At 34.0% G+C, this 3,793-nt stretch overlaps 1 protein-coding gene and 1 long non-coding RNA gene across 10 annotated transcripts in view; one reads left to right on the top strand and one right to left on the bottom strand.

Moving 5' to 3' along the window:
- Positions 1-1,493, top strand: part of LOC139784661 (uncharacterized) — a 4,170-nt gene extending 2,677 nt beyond the window's left edge. Inside the window, exons 3-4 of the long non-coding RNA XR_011721623.1 lie at positions 1-479; positions 639-1,493. The exon at positions 1-479 is cut by the window's left edge and continues 595 nt beyond it. This is a non-coding gene — a long non-coding RNA (uncharacterized lncRNA). The remainder of the gene's footprint in view (positions 480-638) is intronic.
- LOC139784659 (ABC transporter G family member 20-like) overlaps positions 1-3,251 on the bottom strand; it is a 44,881-nt gene extending 41,630 nt beyond the window's left edge. Inside the window, exons 1-3 of one of the 9 annotated variants that reach the window (XM_071723849.1) lie at positions 2,392-3,019; positions 2,172-2,296; positions 1,943-2,084 (exon numbers count right to left, since the gene is read on the bottom strand). In XM_071723849.1, coding sequence (XP_071579950.1) covers positions 1,943-2,046 — 104 coding nt within the window. In that variant the 5' untranslated portion in view covers positions 2,047-2,084; positions 2,172-2,296; positions 2,392-3,019. Of the gene's footprint in view, positions 1-1,942; positions 2,085-2,171; positions 2,297-2,391; positions 3,024-3,168 lie in introns of those variants that run through there. The other 8 variants (XR_011721621.1, XM_071723851.1, XM_071723852.1 and 5 more) reach the window with 8 other exon arrangements.
- Between the last annotated feature and the right edge of the window lie 542 nt (positions 3,252-3,793).

The raw sequence follows: 3,793 nt of genomic DNA, 5'->3' as shown, positions 1-3,793 counted from the left end.
GCATGCGCACATTGCGCTTTCACGCTTTGTATCTCGTTCGTGAGGGGATTTTAATCACCCCCCTCTGGTCCTTCGAACCATTATAGACAATCTCGCATCCGGGGGCCTGACACCCCCCCGCTCAATATGAAATGGCAACAATTGCACGATGATCTTGATTACATCTCAAAATGGAGACTCTTGAATTTACAAAGACAAGTTGAACTTATTTTAGACAATTTAGCAGATAATCAACGACAGCACGAGAAATCAAAAGACAATAAATATATTCCGGAAGATAGAAGCGACATTATTTCGAACACTGAAAATTTAAATTGAAGAAGAAACCTTAACTGAACAGAATAAAGGACATCGAAATTAACAAGACTGAAAAAATGAAGATAAATCTTGGAAAAATACACGGATTATATCACACCTACAGAAGAAACATGTTATGAATCATCCAGAATTATTAGAACGTAACAAAGATGATATTAAGGGTAAAATTCCTACTACTGTTAAAATTCCAATTAATCGAAAATTTAACGTGTCCGATGATAATTCTATCATAAATAGTACATTCTTTTCTAAAATAAAAGCACTTAGGAATAAAAATCTTGTAAAAAACGAAACTTCGTTAAAGTCGAAAAAATTTATAGGTACTCCTCACGACAAGAAAAATGGAGAACGGTTTAGTCAACTGGAAAGTGTTTCCTCAATTTCGCCAAGTGAGAATGCTATAGACACGTTGCAAGAGACTGATCAACAGAAACCTAAGGGAACGGATGCTATGCATGGATCCTTGATAAACGTAAAGGACATCCTGAAGACTCGAAGAACACTTCTCGTTCCTTCGAATAAAAACAAGGAATATAATAAAAGAAATAGACAAATATTAACAAAAGAAATCGCTGACAAACATAATTATTTTAATGAGAGAATGAAGACAAAATCAGACAGCGGCTCAGCGATAGATGAGATTCTAGAAGCGGTCATCTTGCCAACGGCTAGATCTGCGGAAATGTCGACAAGAGGATCAGAAACGATTACCAGGACACTTTAATTTCAGACAAGAAGAGAATTGAAAGAGAATGCGATGTGAGAATTTCGAGATTTATTTACTAGAAAAAATATATTTTTTGACAAGTCGACACGTGTAGTCGTTATATGACTAAGATCACTATAAATAGTTATATATAGTCTTATAAATTGTTATTGAACATATCGAGTTTTACAGATTACTCATGTATTGAAATAAGAATCTCATTTTGGCTCGGAAATTATGAATCGAGAATCAAGTCCGTCTATTAATTTTCTAGTGCGCCTTGAAATTTGTGCGTATGTGTGCGCGCGTATATGTCTAATGTTACACAACGCTAAGTATATGCCTAACACATTTTTATTTTCTTACATAAGCCCTAATCCTAACGAATTATTAACGAGTATTTGGCTAGCGGTTAGAGAAGCGTTACCATAAAATGTATAAATAAAATTACCTTAGAAATTAGACACAAGTTTTAAATAATATTATAATGATTCTGATAGGTCCCGAAAGATTTTCTTATCTGAATATTCGTTAAAAAATTATACAATTATCTTGTCGTGCATTTTGCAAGCAACGGCAATTTAAGCAATCGGTAAATGTACGCGGAAAAGTGCGTGACGACAGTTTGAGGCAATTTCCAACATATATCGAAGGATGAAGAAATTAGTTTCAGGTTACCGCAAAAGATATGCTGTATATAGGTTTGCTGAATGACATTAAAAATCGCGCAAGTAATCACGAGTACGTATTAATCATTAATGCAATCTTCGTTGCATTGCTTTCTCTCCCTAGGGAGTATCTTCTCGATGACTTTTTTTGAAAAACTCGGATTGTTCGTTTACAATTTTATTCAAAGCGGAAATTGATAGCGAAGACGATTAATTTTTTGCATTGACATGATAAATAATGGTTACTTACATGGTACCCCGTAAAACCGTCATATTCAGACCGTCGAGTACCGGCTGTCCTTTTCCATAACGCTTCACGGCGTTCCTTACTACCACCGCCTCTTGCTGCACCATTCTGCGAAATGATGATGGCTGTTTGATCAGCGACCAAACTGTAACAATTTTTTTTTCTTGCATGATTTAAAAGCGTCGTTGAATGACTGGCTTTTTAAAAAAGTAAAAAATAGGATTTTACTGACATCTTATTAATTTTTAATAAAAAAAAATTTGTTTGGAATATTTTTTTCCAGAGAACACGTAGACGTCTTAAAGACGTCTTAAAGACGTCCCCCATTGGGGACAACTAAAATTATGGTGGGGACAACTAAAAATTATAGTAAAATTGTGATAACTGCAACTATTGTAAGGTTATATTTACTAATATTATAGCAATAGTAACTATAAAATAGTAACCCCTACCATAATTATTTTACTATGCAATTATAATCGCAAATACAAAAAATTTTTTTTCAGTGTGTGTGGTTGTGACATTAAATAATGCAAAATATCTGAGTGCCAAATTAGTTGGCAGTAAATACTCACAGGCTATAACTGCATCCCGGTACTCACTGCCAGTACTGAAAATCTGTTTACCTGAATAAGTCACGTACACTATAGATTTTCAGAACGCAGTCTTAGTTATATCTAAATTGGTCACATCGTGTTTTTGGTTGATAAATGTTACAGTTGATAATGACTGCATTCCGATATTTACTACCAGTACTGAAAATCTATAGTGTACAGTTGGAAACAGAAAAATTGCCCAGTTGAGTCCCGAAACGCATTCTATATATTTAATATCTAGTTACCATGTCATCAGCAATTTCCAATTCTTGTAACATTTCAATATATTTGACATCTTATTTGTCTGCTCTTATAATAAATCACTGCGCAAGCTGTGTGCTCATTAGTGCTTATCCACTTCCAAATGGCCGGGATGCATTTTGAAACTCAACCGGACAACTTTTCTGTCCCCAACGTACACTACAGATTTTCAGTACTGGTAGTAAATATCGGAATGCAGTCATTATTAACTGTAACATTTAACAACCAAAAACACGACGTGACCAATTTAGATATAACTAAGACTGCGTTCTGAAAATCTATAGTGTACGTGACTTATTCGAGTAAACTATACAGATTTTCAGTACTAGCAGTGAGTACCGGAACGCTGTTATAGCCTGTAAATATATTTACTGCTAGCTAATTTGACACTCAGATATTTTACATTATTTATAATGTCATACAACCACGCAATTAAGGCGAAACTGTTTGAAAACGCGTTAACAAGAGAAAGAATAGGAGACAGAAGCTAGAATTATTTAATACACCGGTATATCAATGATTTAATACTTACATAACTTTCTTTAAAAAACCGCAATCTCTATTGTAAATATACTTAGCGACACTTAGCGTGAGACACATGCCTCTTGATATTAAATTATTCATATATACCGATTTATCAAGCAGCACTAGCTCTTCAATCATATTTTTCTTTTTATCAATACGTTTTTGTCTAAAGAACACTTGGACGTCTTATAAAAACATACGTCAACATACGACACGTCTTTTAGACGCCTTTAAGACGTCTAAGTGTTCTCTGGAAAAAATGTTCCAAAAAAATTTGTTTCTATTCTGTCGTCAACTGTACGTCACGTCACATATTGGAACACAGTTAGTGTAAATATCTGTAATGTTCTAAAAAATGTTTTATAAAAGACAACTTTTAGACGTCTGTTTGGAAAGTCTTAAAGACGTCTCTTTTAAGACGTCTTTAAGACATGCATGTTATCTGGGTTATTTTATCTTTATGACTAAATTT

Source organism: Temnothorax nylanderi, unplaced genomic scaffold (assembly GCF_030848795.1).
Source record: "Temnothorax nylanderi isolate EJ_2023f unplaced genomic scaffold, tnyl_v1.0 TNYL_tig0655_pilon, whole genome shotgun sequence".
Classification (NCBI taxonomy): Eukaryota; Metazoa; Arthropoda; class Insecta; order Hymenoptera; family Formicidae; genus Temnothorax; species Temnothorax nylanderi.
Note: the sequence above shows the minus strand (reverse complement) of the source record. Positions and strands in the feature narration are given on the sequence as shown.